This window comes from Rousettus aegyptiacus, unplaced genomic scaffold, assembly GCF_014176215.1.
Source record: "Rousettus aegyptiacus isolate mRouAeg1 unplaced genomic scaffold, mRouAeg1.p scaffold_m13_p_16, whole genome shotgun sequence".
In the NCBI taxonomy this organism is placed as follows: domain Eukaryota; kingdom Metazoa; phylum Chordata; class Mammalia; order Chiroptera; family Pteropodidae; genus Rousettus; species Rousettus aegyptiacus.
This window is the reverse complement of record NW_023416291.1, coordinates 41,551,301-41,564,222: the sequence shown is the minus strand read 5'-3', so window position 1 is coordinate 41,564,222 and position 12,922 is coordinate 41,551,301. Positions and strand designations below refer to the sequence as shown.

General features: G+C 57.3%; 1 protein-coding gene across 3 annotated transcripts; it reads right to left on the bottom strand.

The window, feature by feature from the left end:
- Positions 1 to 1,241: 1,241 nt before the first annotated feature.
- On the bottom strand, positions 1,242 to 12,246 carry PIK3R2 (phosphoinositide-3-kinase regulatory subunit 2). 3 transcript variants are annotated; one of them, XM_016166557.2, is made up of 16 exons: positions 12,089 to 12,246; positions 9,740 to 10,483; positions 6,959 to 7,051; positions 6,607 to 6,657; positions 6,393 to 6,524; positions 6,093 to 6,309; positions 5,585 to 5,751; positions 5,326 to 5,434; positions 5,144 to 5,242; positions 4,834 to 5,014; positions 4,622 to 4,747; positions 3,903 to 4,045; positions 3,544 to 3,720; positions 2,978 to 3,049; positions 2,640 to 2,810; positions 1,242 to 2,380 (listed from the first exon to the last, which is right to left on the bottom strand). In XM_016166557.2, the coding sequence occupies exons 2-16, from the start codon at positions 10,059 to 10,061 to the stop codon at positions 2,173 to 2,175; spliced, it is 2,268 nt and encodes a 755-aa protein (XP_016022043.2). In that variant the 5' UTR covers positions 10,062 to 10,483; positions 12,089 to 12,246; the 3' UTR covers positions 1,242 to 2,172. The 3 variants fall into 3 exon arrangements, with proteins under 3 accessions (XP_016022043.2, XP_016022064.2, XP_016022054.2); XM_016166578.2 differs by having other exon boundaries at positions 5,585 to 5,670; XM_016166568.2 differs by lacking the exon at positions 12,089 to 12,246 and adding an exon at positions 11,531 to 11,777.
- Positions 12,247 to 12,922: the final 676 nt, after the last annotated feature.

Sequence of the window (12,922 nt, the reverse complement as noted above, 5' to 3'; positions counted from 1 at the left end):
CAGTGGGGTTGAGAGCCAGGCTTTCCTTGAAGTCCCCAGGACCAGACAATCTGCCCACACCGTCCCTTCGGACCTTCACAAAACCCAATTCCTTCCTGAAGTCTGCAAGATGAAGTAACACAGCTTTGGAAGCTAGTTAGGTGTTCTTTCATCCTGTGCTGGGCAGGATGATAGAAATAACAATAAACATAATTGCTACAATTCCAGAGAGATTCATACACATAACCTTACCTATTTGATCAAAGATATTCCATTGAGGGCCCGGGTAGCAACTATTAACCCCATTTAGTAAGAGGAAACTGAGGATCAGAGAGGGGAGGCAACTTTCCCAAGGAAAGCCAGCTGGTGGTACAGTGCAGACACTGGCTAGAGGCCTCCTGGGCTCAACCAGCTGGGGCCAGGGGACTGAAGTCACCTTTATCCTGTGAGTACCCATACAGTGAGTGAGCACTACAGGGGAGACAGCCTCTGGGCTGCAGTTATGGGGTACCTGCTGACTGGGCACAGAGCAGGGACAGTGCCTGGGAAGGCCCGGGGATCTGAGGTCAGGAAGGCAGCTCCTGTCCCTTGGGGAGCCCAGTGAGAAAACCAGATCAGTACTGCGGCTGCTCCAGGCATGTTGGGCCCTGACAGGTGCTATATGGGGAGGGGAGGCAAGGGCAGAAGGCTCCCAGTCTTGGGGGTGGTGAGGGCCAAGGGACAGAATTCTTATGGGTAGGAGATGGTGAACAGGAGACTAAGTTAAAGACAGGGGATCCAGATCAGTGTCCCCTGGGACAGGTGTTTAAGGGTCAGAGGAGTCAGCAGGGAGGGGACAGCCCTGAGGGCATTAAGAACATGGAAGACCCCTCTGGGTGGCATGGGGAGAGACTGTTGACTATTGATCCCACCTGGCAATGAGGAAGGTTCACAAAAGAGGGCATACATAGCTGGTGGCTGAGTGCTGGGCCTCAAACCTGGGGAGTCAGCCTGGGAGGCAGTAAGGAGCTGGGCTAAGGTCTGGGGTCCCCTGAGCAGGCCCCGGTGGGGGGCAGAACTCAGGGTTTGGCCTGTGTGTGACCTTGGGCAGGTCTCCCAACTTCTTTAGACATGAGCAGCTACACTAGGGGGTGGGAGTGGTCAGCCCTCACTGGCAGCCTGAGTTAAACTCAAGTCCATTTCTGTGTGAGTGACCCTGTGAATGTCAGAGCTCCCAGCATAGAGTAGCCATGGAGAAGCCTCGCCGAAAACAGAAGCGTCTACTGAGTTCAATGTTTTATATCCATATCAGTATTAACGTACCATACAAAACTCAACTGCCAGCCTAGCCGGGCAGGCAGGAGGTGGTCTGCGGCAGCATAGAAAACTGGGGTTCTTGTCCCGAAAGAGGAGAGAAAATGGGCTTTACAGTCAAGGAAACATAAAATCAGAACCCAACATGATCGAGAAGCCTTGAAACTGCATCGAGTGGAGGTGCTGTGGGCAGCGATGCATCTCAGTTGCCCCAGCGATATCGGCAGCCTTGATTCCTGGGAGGCCCGGGGCTGGGTGTGGCCAGGTTGCAAGGTTATTTTTAATAATTTTCTTTCCGGGGCTAGGGGACTTCTTGGCAGCAGCCCCATCACGGCAGGTTTCACTTCAGGGTTTGGAGGGGAAGTTGGAGTCTGTGGGGCGGGTCCTGCCCGGCCCCAAATGTCACAGCCAAGGTTCTAGGAAGTGACCCAGTGAAGTTTCTTCCTGCCGACCCCAGGTCTATGGCTTAAAAATCGGGGCGCCCAGGCTGGGGCTGAGCAGCCCAGGGGCCTCTGTAAACATGGCGGGTGCAGGCAGGTGGGGCTTTGGGGACCCTGGAGACCTGCAGGGGCAGCCAGAGCCATGGGGAGGGCAGAGCCCATGGGGAAAGGGAGCATGGGGTAAAGGAGACAGGTCCCCAAACAGAAACTTAGAGGGACAGAATCCAAGAGAGACGAAGAGAAGACAGATGAGGATAGAAAGAGACAATACTAAGGAGAGACAGAGACTCAGAGAAAGCAAGAGGCAGAGACAGGCAGAGAGGAGAGATGATGGAGAGAAACAGTTGCAAAGAGATAGAAAAAAAGATCAAGATAGAGATTCACAAAGGAGAGAGACACACAGAAAGATGGAGTCCCTCGCCGCAGCTTCCTGGGCGCAGGTGGTTCTGCTCCGTCTGGGTCAGCGGGTGGTGGGTGGGGGCCCAGGGCCAGGGGCCCGAACGGGGTGGGCCAAAGTGACAGTGAGCGCGTCGTTGTGCTGCACCAAGGAGGTGTGTTGGTAATGCAGCACCAGCTCCTTTAAGGACCCATAGAGATTGTAGGGCTCTGCAAAGCCCAAGCCGGTGGCCGTGCGGTAGATAACGCAGTGCTTGGTGTCGCCGTCCACCCTGTGGTGTGGGGAAATAGGTGGTCAGGTGGGCCCCCCGCAATGGGCTCTCCTAGCTGCTCCCCCAATTCCTGGACCCTGACCTGGCCCAGAACTGGCCATCTCCGGGCTGGACACTGTCCTGCTTTCCCCCCCTGACCCCAACAGTACCTTCTCCCATGGGGGTCTTCTCAGCTTTCTTCCCAAGGCCTAGCACACAGTAGGCACTCAATAAGAGCTCTTGGAAGGAACACGGGGCTGCCCCAGCCCCAGGCACTCACACCACAGAGCAGGCGTAGCAGCCCCGCTGGCTGCTCTCACGGATGAGGAAGGTGCCATCTCGTTTGCCGCTCAGCATTTCCTCAGCCTGGGTGCGGTTGATCTTGCCCACGTACCAGGTGCGTTCCTCGTGGTGGGGCAGGTCATCCTCGTCCTCCATCAGGGCGTACTGGCTGTAGGAGAGGCAGAAAGGGGCCCTAGTCACTTACCTGCCAGCCTCTGAGGCATCCCTGCTGCCTGGACAATGCTCCCTCCCTGGGAACTACTCATTCTGCAAAACTCACCAAAAACAGCCCTTTTCTGGAAAGACTTCCCTGCCCCCCTCCAGGTGGTCACTTACTCCTCAGTCTCATTTTTGATCCCCAACCATTCGTTGATTTTCTTCTGCCGGGTGCCTTTCTGGGTGAGCCATCTAGGAGGAAGAGGAGAGGTGGGTTGTGCAGCACTGGCAGGGCCACCCCACAGGGGGCCTGTCCAGCCTAGCGGGAAAAGAACCGCTGACCTATGGGGGTGGATTTGGGTGCAATGCCACTGCTGCCACAAGGGGGCAGCCTTGGCTTGGCCAAGGGCAGCTTGAAGGGGATGCTGGCTGGCTCTGCCTGGAAATCCGGGATTTACTGTTTCTATTAACACTTATTGAGCTCACAGAACGTGCCACTCTGGCAGGGTCTTATCACCACCAGAGGCTCAGTCCTAGGGGCTGCATGGCAGTGCCGTGGGCCCTAGCTGGAAAAGAAACTTTACAAAGGACTTGGAGAGGAAAAAATAAGCTATTATGTATGTGGTTGCTCAGAACAGTGCCCAACATACAACAGGTGCACATAATAAGCACGTAAGGTCTGGGCGGGAGGGGAGCCCTTGCCAAGGTTTTCATGAAGGGGCTGCAGGCGAGCGCAGGGCACTCACACCAGGTACTGGTCTCGGATCTTGCGCAGCTGCATGAGGTCTGGCTTTAGGCTGTTCATGCGCTTGTCAATCTCCCGGTTGTCCAAGGCCTGTGCCCGCAGCTCCTGTTCCAGCTTCGTGCGGCTCTCATGGATTTCAGCAATGCGGGACTTGAGTCGCTCCGAGTTCAGCAGGATTCTGGGGAAGGAGTGCCTCAGAGATTTCTCTTTCTGGTGAACTCCTATTGATCCTTCAAAGCCTATTTCAACTGATCTTCCCTCCCCTTGGAACTCCTGGGTGCCCTCTCTACTTCCTTTCTTTCCTCGCTTGCACTGCACCAGATAGGTTGGGGTAGGGAAGGGCAGAAGAGTTGGACTCACCTCTGCATCTCTTTCTCATTGCCCTCACGCCGGAAGCGTTCCAGATATTCCTTGCTACACTTCTCTTGCGTCTGGCCCTGCTCTTCAAAGATCTTGATAGTTTCGTTGAAGGCCTCAATTGCGGTGCGCTTCATCTGCAGTTCCTAGAGGAGGGGGTGAGTCATAGCACCTACTGGGACTCCTCACAAGTCCCTCCTATCAGATCCCAACTCTGATATGCTGACTTTGCTCAAGGTGTTTCATCCACCAGGCATGTCGTTCTTCTAGCTCCTGGGCACCAAACGAACTCCTCTTCAACCTGCAAACCACTGCTCCCCAAATCTACTCCTTTACGATCTCCTTTGGGCACCTTATAAACACCTGGACTTGTTAGCACTGCTGAGAATGAATAATAAATCTAGTTGCTACAGTTCATGGGGTTCCTCCTTGGGGCAGATTCTGTAACAAGCACTTCCCATGTACCATCTAATAGAAACTGCCAGTGGCCTCCTAAAGTCAGAACTATTAATGGAGAAACTGAGGTTCAGGGGACCTAAGTCATGTCCAAGGTCATGATGTTCCTAACTGATCCCAGACAGGCATCTTGTCCATGCCAAGCCCCAGCTGACTCATTAGGGCTAAGTTCCTGCTCTGTGACCTGGAAGTGGCCGTCTGTCCCCGTGGCCTCACCACTGCCTCTCTGTGCCTCTGTCTCCCTGTGTGTTGCAGGCCTGAGGTACCTGGGAGGTGCGTGTGTACTCCTCGTAGAGCTGGTCGTACTCGCGGCTCTTGTCCTGGTACTGCTGGTGGTAGACTTTGAGCTGGGCACCCACTGCTTCCACACTGTCCTCCTTGACGATCTGGTCCTGAGGACACCCGGTGTAATCAGCAAAGCCACCTCGGAAACTGAGGCCTGGAGCTGCCCTCCCCAGCCACCATTTAGGCCCCAGACCTGCTGGTACTTGGATACAGGGTAGAGGAGCCGCGTGTCCAGTTTGGCGTTGTACTGGGCCAGGGACTCATGGCGGTAGTGGGCAATGAGGTCCACAACAGAGCAGAAGGTGAGTGGCTCTGAGAAGCCATAGTGCCCGTCGCGGTGGAAGACCTTAATCAGCTTGTTGTTCCCGCCTTTCCTAGAGGTGGGTAAGAGAGGGTGTCAGAGCCCAGCGGGACCCCCAGCCTGAAACCCATATCTCCTGGCCCTGGTACCGCACAAGTCCTACTCGCAACGGTCACAATAGTCATCCCAGTCAGGCCCCCACCTGAGGGTAAGAGTGTACTCTCCCTGGATCTTGCTGGAGGCATCTCGGACCAGGAAGGTACCATCAGGTGTGTCCCGGAGTTTTTCGTTCACCTCCTCCCTGTGGAGACATCCAGGATTGGGGCTGCCCAAGACCCTGCCCTCAGGCCCTGCCCACCACGTGATGCCACCCCATAACCCTACCTGGAGATGTCACCCCAGTACCACTCAGCATCCTGCAGGGAGAGTGGGCTCCCCCCGTTGGCCAGCCCTAGGGGGGTGGGCTTTGCTTTGGGTGGTTTAGGTGGCAGTGCTGAAGGACAGGAAAACAAACACATATTAGGTATTAACTCCAAGCTGCAGTCAGCTCATACTGTAACCAAGCCTGCTCATGCTGGTGGGGCCTGAGCCAGCACTCGCAGCCCTCCAACAAGAAAAGATAATAATACAAAGGGAGGGTCACCTGGGGGTGCAACCTCCTGCTCTTCCAGGTGCTCCTGAAGCAACTTTTCCACCAGCAAGGCTGGGAAGTCCGGGATGAGCTCAGTCCTGGGGGAGGGGAGTGCGGTTAGTGCTGGGTAGGGCTGTCTGCTCATGGGTGTGCACACGGTCTTGCATGTGCTTGTACACCTGGGGGGTACACGTGAAAGTTGGGAAGAGGGGCGGATGACACAGGCAGGTGTGGGAGGCCAACTTTACTTATGTATGTGCTAGAAGCATTTAATATGCTCATATGAGAACAGAACAAGTGTCCAGCACCTGGGGTGGGGAGAGCAGAGCAGGTGCATGTACCACCCACGTGACTCCCCTCTGGTCTAGGCCCCAAGCCCTGCTGGGGTGGGGTCTTCTTGTAGCCCATGTTTACTCCTTGTTATCTTTCCTAGCCACCCCCATCTTGCCTGCTACACACCCTCACGCCTCTCCCCCGTCTTCCATCTAAAGCCTCATCCCCTTAGGTACCAGCTGCTCACCCATCAGGTGCGCCCCCTAGTGGGGGCGGCGAAGGCGGTGCAGCGCGCAGCTGTAGCAGCGGCCCGAAGGCAGTGCCCAGGGCTCGCACCGCTGGACCAGGGGCAGAGGCACGCCTGGCCATGCGACCAAGATGCTGGAGCAGGAAGCGCAGCGTGAGCGCATGGTGCAGTGGTAGCGTTGGGGGCTCCAGCACCGGCCCTATGGGTCCCACGGCCTCTGCGGATAGACAGCCAGGAAGTGTGAGCTGGAACCTGTGCACCCCAGCCCCCTGCCCGCCCAGGGTTCCCCGCCTGGCTCACCCCGCAGGGCCCGGCGAGCCTCGGCCACGGCCTCCGGTGTTATGATGGGTGAGGGCAGAGCCAGCAAGAAGCCCCTGATGCCATCCGCCAGAGTTGCCGCATCCCACTGTTCCACATCGCTCAGGGACCAATCTGTGGGTGCAGGGTGGCTGCGTTGGCAGGGCTTTCCAAGTCAGTTCCCACCCCACCACTGCTCATTGAAGCTCCCCCTCACCTGTGCGCAGGGCAGGCAGCTCGGGCCTGTAGAGGGATTCGCTGTCTAGCCCTGGATGCGGGGAGGAAGAGAAGGGGTGGGCCTGGTGTCAAATGCTGCCCTGACCTCTGAGATAAGAGCAGGGGGAGGGATAGGAGAGAACTGGAGGGCACAGCATGTACAATGGCAAGTCCAATATCCACAGTCCGTTCTCCCCCTGGGAGTTAGTCCTTCCCCATACAACACAGAGGTCCAGAGCATCTGGGCTCAGCTTCCTCCAATGCAGAGTGAGCCCAGTAGCTCTGTGAGGGGATAAGTTGCCCGTCACCAGAGGTAAGCAAGCAGAATCCAAGGGTTGTAGCCAGAGGCTCACCTGTCCGCTCAATGGCCTCCACAAGCTTCACCAGGAGAGGAGGAGCCACATCAGGTGGGGAAAACTGCTCAGGCAGGTCAGGGAGTGTGGGGCCTGGTAGGAGGGGACAGCATGTTGGTAAGATCCCTGAAAGGACCCTAGTCTCTCTCTTGGCCTGCTGCATCTCAGCTGAGGCATCTTCAGGCAGGGCCCAGATCGGACAAGTGCCTGGCATCTGGACCACCATCCTGGGGAAGCCAGGGGCACTGTAGGTGGGGCTGAGAAGGCCAAGTTAGTAGGAAACAATTTTCTGAGCTATCAGTCACACAACCTCAGAGATCAGGCATAGTGGGTTGCTTAGTGTCCCCAAAAAATGATGTCCACATCCTAATCCCTGGTACCTGTGACTGTGACCTTATTTGGAAACAGGGTCTTTGCAGATATAATTAAAAGAAGGATTTTGAGACAAGATCACATTGGATTTAGGGCCCTAAATGCAATGACTGGTGTCTTTATAAGAAGAAAACCCATGTTAACAACAGGGACAAAAATTGAGGTAATGTGGCCACAAGTCAATGACGCCTGGAGCCACAAGAAGCTGGAAGAGGCAGAAAAAATCCTTCCCTAGACCTTTTGACACTTGATATTGGACCTCTGGCCTCCAGAACTGTGGTTTGTGGGAGTTTGTTACAGCAGCCCCAGGAAACTCACAGCAGGTTTCAATCTCTGCCCTTGGTGGTTGTGCAACCTTGGGCACAGAGTCTGCTTTTTCTGTGCCTCGGTTTCCTCAATTGAGAAACTGGCATCATCTCTTCCTTAGTGGGAAAAACAAAGTGGCTAAGATAGAATAAAAGGAAAATATCCCCCTCCAGGTCATAATACCTCATTCCAATGACCTTCCTTCACTTTCTGAGTCATTTTGCTTTGAAAAAATGATCCCCCTTTTTAGAATGCCGAAACCCTTCTCAAGGGGTGCCAGGGGCCTCCCTGGCCCAGCTTCTGCAGGCCCCGAGTTTCCTGCTACAGTGAACGCTTTGCCTGCACTACCACCACTTCGTGTGGCTCTGGCCCTCGGCGGGACGCCCTGGCACACGGCAGGGGCAAGCTGAGGCCTGTGGGGCCTCTGAGTGATGGGCCAGGTGGTGCCTCAAGCTGGAAAAAGGCCCAGCTGCATAGAAAAGGCCACCCCCCCGCAAAAAAAAAAAAAAAAAGAACAACAGTGAAGGAACAAGGAGAGGAGGTAGGGAGCCATGGTTCTGAAATTCGACTCTGCAACTTGTCTGTGATCAGTTTGTGAATTGGGGAGGGAGGTGCTATCAGAACAGGTATCACTCCATTTTATGGGTGAGGAACTGAGGTTCAGAGAGAGAGCAACCTCCCGTGGGTGCACAGCCAGGCAGAGGCCCAGGTGACACTGGGGTGATACACGCAGCGCCCCATGTGGGGTGGAATGGAGGAAATGTAGACAGCCACTCGAGCTCTCTGGTGTTCCCAGGATCTCGGAGGCGCAGGGCCTGAAGGCACAAAGGGGCCAAGCCTTCTTGTTTCCAGATGAGGAAACTGAGGACTGGAGAGGGCCAGCGCCCAGCCAACGTCTCCCAGTTCTAGGAGATTTGAAGGGTGGGGCTGCTCCCCTGAGTGGGGGTGTGTGTGGAGGCTGGACTCAGGCCAGGCAGAGGAGGGAGGTGGCTGTTACCAAGGGAAGAGGCAGATTCTGGCTGGGAGCCCAGATGGGGCCGCCTCCTACTCCTCCAGGCCAAGGCAGGACGCAGGCCAGGCCCTGAAGACACCAGATGCTGCAAGGCCCAAGCCAGCACCCCACCAGCTTTGCAGCCCCCCTCCCTCCCCCCATTCTGCCCCATGCTGTGGGATTCTGTGGGCATCAGTGTCCCTCTGGCACAAAACCAGGCAGGCCATTGGTCGGGGCCATGGTGCCTCCCAGGGCCTTGGCCCTCCCTGGGTGGCCTGAAAGAGTGGTCCAACCCCCTTGCACCTCAGCCTCCTTGTCTGTACGTGGGCCTCCCTGGGCTGCTGTGAGGTTGGAGCAGACCATGTCCAGCACTCTGCACTCATAAGCCTTCTCCCCACAACCCGAGACTGTTTCCCTGGCTAGAACCCACGCCCCGGCCCAGCATACTGCAATTTCAACGTATACTCAGTGCCCTCGAGTCTGGGAGGGCACCGGGTCCTCACATCGAACCATGCTGCATGACTGAGCCCACCCTTTCTGGGCGTCAAGGCTCTTTTCATTTTGGAAACTGGGTAAAATCAGAGTAACAAAGGGGGTGCTTCAAGGGACCCTGTCTGCAAAACACAGAATGAAGCTAAATTGAGCCTCTGAATCCTACTGAACATTCTCCATTGGTTTCAAAATTAATCCCATGATGTGTCTGAAGTGGTGGCCCCTGTAGGCCTCCCCTTCCTCACTCCACCCTGACCACAGTTGTTCCCTGAACCCATTATATTCCCACCTCATGGCCTTTGCCTTGGGCTTGCTGCCTGGAGCCCTTCACTCCCAGCTCCTTCCTCATAGCCTTTGTCATCACCTAATCACATTCTTGTCACTTCTTGAATCAGAAGGCCCATGAGGGCAGGGCCAGGCCTGTGTCCACCCCTGTGTTCCAAGTAGTGTGAACTGCATCCTGACCTTAACAGCAGTGTGGTCAACACTTTGTCAATAGACCAAATGTCCTTATTCCTCCTCCCTTGGAAGAGGCAACACTGCCTCACTGGAAAGAAAAGGAAACTGAGGGTCTGAAGAGACCACTCACACCCCCGACAGGGCCCCTGACTGGTGCTCACCTGGCTCGGAGGCCCCCTCTTGGGGCCTGGCGGGCAGTGGGCGGGGACCACGGGGGCGAGGGCCAGGTCTGGACAGGGCCACAGGCCCCAGGAACTCGACATAGGTGCCTGGAAAATCACCGCGCTGCCGTGTGCGTTCGTTGAGGCCAGGCATCCAGCCCACGTTCTGTGGGCAGCGCTCGCTGCCCTCGGCCACACCCAGGACCTGCAGGGCCGCCCGGCTCACCACCAGCAAGTCGCCTGGCAGCAGCTCCAGGTCCTCTGGCCGCTCCCGACGGAACGGGTACAGTGCACGGTACTGGAAGCCCTCAGCGCCAGCCATGGTGGGCTGGGGGGAGGGGTCAGAACGGTCACGCAGCTGCTCAGGGCCCCAGAGGCCCCATCAGTCAGAGTGGGGGCCAGGAGGTTCCGCTGGGTCAGCTTGAGGCACTTGAAACCTCTATTTCCACCAAGAAGTTACAGGTAACCACAGGGGATGCTCACGCCTTGCTTCCTGCCATTATTCTACGACCCTGACAAGGGTCACTTGTTGCTTCGTCCACCATTCGTCAACTGGTGGGAGTTGGCAGTGTGATCTCCGGTCATTCAGCTGCTGTATGCCCCCTCAATCTGTAGGGCCCAGCCAGGCCACTCACTCTCTCACGCGTGGGGCCATTGGCGCCCAAGGCTGGCGGCTCTTCCGGCTGCGCCAGACGAGGGAGCCAAGGGCACAAGCTGTCACCATGCTCGGCAGGGGACGCTGACCTAGAGAGAGATGACAAGGTAGTATGAGCCAGGTTGTACTACTCCTACCCCTAACTCAGAGACATTCCCACATCCTGGGTTGGAATCCCTGACTCACTGGGTCACCTAGGGCCAGTGCCAGCCCCTCTCTGGGTCTTAGTTTCCCTAGTTGTAAAGTAGGTGCAATAATAGCTCTCCCTTGGAGCATCTGCCCCAGGTAGATGCTTGGTAAACAAGCTCTGTTAGAGATGGGGACACTGAGGCTTGGGGCAGGAAAGTCTTTGTCAGGCTAGGAAGCCAGGACTCAACAACCCACATCTGCTCAACTTCTAGGCCCAGGATGATAGCCACAAGGCTAAACAGTTAAACCCAGAGAGGATAGGGAGACAGGGTACACTCAGGGTGCTGTGGGAGTACTAAGGAGAGGTCAGGCGAGCTGAGCACAGAAAGAGGCAGCAGGGGCACAAAAGCTTAGGAAAGGAGGTCCCAGCAGAGGCCCCCTGCACAGGCAAAGGCCTAGAGGTGAGTCCAAACAAATGGATCTGGTCTCTGTAGAGGAAGAGTGAATAAAGGTCCTGGCCAACTCAGCGCAGGGCTCCACGGTAGGTGCTCAGCACGTGAGGGAGTTGGTGGAAGACTGAGGGGACTTTGGCCCCAGGTGGATGGCAGAAGGGCACTACAGCTGCCAAGCGGAAGGCTGCTGTTTGCAGGGTGATGACTACTCTCCAGAAGCCCCCAGTCTCAGGGAGAGAGAGCCAAGCACACACATTCCCGGTCTCAGCTCTTCAGGTTCACCTCAGCCTCCTGAGAGGTTGAGGTGCGGGGTGCTTTTCTAGAGGGCGAATCCTCACTAAAGACAGGAAGGGGCATTGCTAACATGCAAAGGCTTAACAGCAGGAAGTTGCTTGCCAGAAGTTTTAGCCACTGACCAGACTACTGAGGGGCTCAAGTGCCAGGCAGAGGGTAAGGGATTACCCCCTCCCCGCCCCCACATACACACCATGAGGAGCATCAGAAGGTGTCCAAGAAGCGAGCAGAACCTCCACGTTCTGAAGCGCCCCAACTTACCCGCTCCCTGGCCCCTGTATCCCCATTCTACGGGTGGGAAAACTGAGGTCCAAAGAGAGGATGTCGAAGAAACCACCTGGATCCGCTTGCCTGCACACGTTTGCACATGCCCGGTGAGCACGCTGGGGACCCAAGAGCTCCCTAATCCAAGAGGCGGGGTGTTGGAGCCAGGCCTAGCGGGGTGGTAGAGCTCGAAAGCTGGACGCAAGGCCTGCGTGGACCCCGCAAGCCGAGCCCAGGGACCAGAAATGTAGCCGACCCCAGACCCTCACACCCCACCATGCCCCCACAACGCATGGGCGCCTCTCATTTCTTCTCGACGCCCCACTCCCAGCAGGGCCTCCCTCTATTCCGGGCCGCAACTCCAGCTTCGTATCTCAGCCTAAAGGCACCCCGTTCCGTCCCCACCGTCCCAGGCGGCTGCACGGCTGCCAGGTAGAGACCGAGGCCTTCAGCTCTCCGCGGCCTCCCCAGGTCCCACCGAACCATACTCGGTCTTGGCGGCCCTCATTTGCGCGCACCCCCAGCCCCGCCTTCCATGCCGACCAGCAGACTTACCTGGTTGTGGCCGTCGCCGCAGCCGCCGCCGCTGCCGCCTCTGCGGCCGCCGTCACGCGAAGTCGAGCTCGACCCGTGGCTCCACTGCGGCCGCCGTCGCCGCTGCCACGGGATTGCGGCCGCCGCTGCCGCCGCCGCCGCCGCTGCTCCGAACGGCCGGGCCCGCCCCCGGCGGAAATGGCCGAGCGTATTCGGGCCGGGAGAACGAAGCAAGGCCAAGGCGGAGCCTGGGGACGCCCGAATGCTTCCGGAAAAAGCCAAACGTACTCCCGCGGGACTGGGGAGTAGCGGGCGCACCGGAGACAGCCGATTATTTCCGGAAATAACCGAACGCAATCGGGTCAGGTGAGGGATCCCGACGATGCCCTCGGCTGGCTGAGTTGGGACGCTCGAGCGATTCCGGAAATAGCCGAGTGCAATAGGGTTGGACGAGTGACCCAGAGAGGCTGGGCTCGGCAGGGCTCGGCTGAGTTTAGAGCCGCCTGAGCGGTTCCAGAAACGGCCGAGCGTGTCCAGGACTGGCGGAACAGAAGCTGAGCCCAGAGACCGCGGAGTTTCTGGAAAGAACCGAGGAGGCCCTAGGAATTCAGCCTCACACAGACCATGAGCTTCTGGAAATTGCCGAATGGACGGCTCCAGAGGGCGGATGATGCGGCCCCGAGCTCAGGGAACAGGAGGCGGCGTGGTGAGGATACCACACAAAGCTGAGGGCTGAAAAGGAGCCAGGGTGCAAGGCGTTTCCTTGGCACCCCACAGCATCCGGAAGCCGCTGAATGAACTCCGGGAGGCCTTGCCGGCGCAAGAACACGCCCAATACGGGACGAGATGCAGACG

Excerpts from the sequence above, each read along its gene's own strand:
- PIK3R2 (XM_016166557.2), bottom strand. The coding sequence starts at position 10,061 with ATGGCTGGCGCTGAGGGCTTCCAGTACCGTGCACTGTACCCGTTCCGT. Across the intron at positions 7,052-9,739 it reads AGAGGGGGCCTCCGAGCCAG|GCCCCACACTCCCTGACCTG; the intron begins GTGAGCACCAGT and ends CCCTCCTACCAG. Across the intron at positions 4,046-4,621 it reads AGTACACACGCACCTCCCAG|GAACTGCAGATGAAGCGCAC; the intron begins GTACCTCAGGCC and ends CCCCTCCTCTAG.